This window comes from Asparagus officinalis, chromosome 2 (assembly GCF_001876935.1).
Source record: "Asparagus officinalis chromosome 2, Aspof.V1, whole genome shotgun sequence".
NCBI lineage: Eukaryota > Viridiplantae > Streptophyta > Magnoliopsida > Asparagales > Asparagaceae > Asparagus > Asparagus officinalis.
In genome coordinates, this window is record NC_033795.1 from 30,928,349 (window position 1) to 30,929,423 (window position 1,075).

Here is a 1,075-nt window from a genome sequence, read left to right on the forward strand (position 1 = left end):
CATGCACTCTAACCAATATGCAACTCTTTTCATTGGCCTTGAAATTTTGAGCATGTTCGAGAACTGGTCAAAGTGGTTTATAAGCCACTTTTATGGCTTATAAACCATTGAAATATTTTTGGCAACCAACTTACATTAGCTTATAAATCAAAAAAATTAAGCCGCCACAACTTAGCTTATTTTTGGCTTATAAGTTGGGTTGTTTGACCAAGTAAATGACTAGCTTACCCCCTCAACATTTTAGAGAATTCCAAAGTCTATGTCTTTTTTGGTCATTTTGACAACAATGATGGATTACAATCCACCCATTTACCAAAGACTCTCCTATTGAATGCGACTTATAATTCATTTTTTTAACCAAACACTTTGGCTTATAATCCACTTGGCTTGTAATTCATTTTTGGAATAAGCCAAGTTCCCAAACATGCTCTTTGTCATTATTATACCACTGGTTAGCATTATAAATGTGTATGAACTGAGCTAAATACCAGAATGCATCCTGGAAGTTTTCAATAAGCGTGTATGAAGCATTAGCACAATACAACAATGTTCCGTGGAAATTTTCAGGGGATTCAGTATATACCAATCTCTGCTATCAGACTTCTCTTCACTAATCAAACAATCAAGCCAGCTCAGGAATAAGCTTAAGCAAAAAAGCAAGCTCTCTCTGAGAGAACTTAGGTCTGCTCTCCTCAATCCCCTCTCCATTTTCATTCATAAAATCTGAAACAGCTTCAGTGATCTCCTCAACCAAATCGACAATCACACCGTTGACCCCCATCAAATGCTGCAAGTACACTGCTTCTGATACATTGTTTAGCTGGCCGTAAGTTAAAAGAATAAGATTGGACTCTTTGATTTTTGGTATTGCCGTTGGATTCTTGAAGATTGCCCTGCTTTGTGATACAATCCCTTGTAAACCGCTGGATAGGCACAATTTGATCGCCTCGTCCAAGGAGTTTCTTCTCACATCAGTGTAGATTTCTGTGCCTCCATTAGTAAGGAAGTAGACCTGATCCGAAGAACAGAATGGTATATCAGTTAATTAAACACAACTATTTGTGTACAATAATGA

At 37.2% G+C, this 1,075-nt stretch overlaps 1 protein-coding gene across 1 annotated transcript in view; it reads right to left on the minus strand.

Moving 5' to 3' along the window:
* The window catches only part of LOC109830619 (glycerophosphodiester phosphodiesterase GDPD1, chloroplastic-like), a 23,588-nt gene continuing 22,991 nt past the window's right edge, over nucleotides 479-1,075 (minus strand). The window contains exon 6 of the mRNA XM_020397931.1: nucleotides 479-1,012. Coding sequence (XP_020253520.1) covers nucleotides 623-1,012 — 390 coding nt within the window. The 3' untranslated portion in view covers nucleotides 479-622. The remainder of the gene's footprint in view (nucleotides 1,013-1,075) is intronic.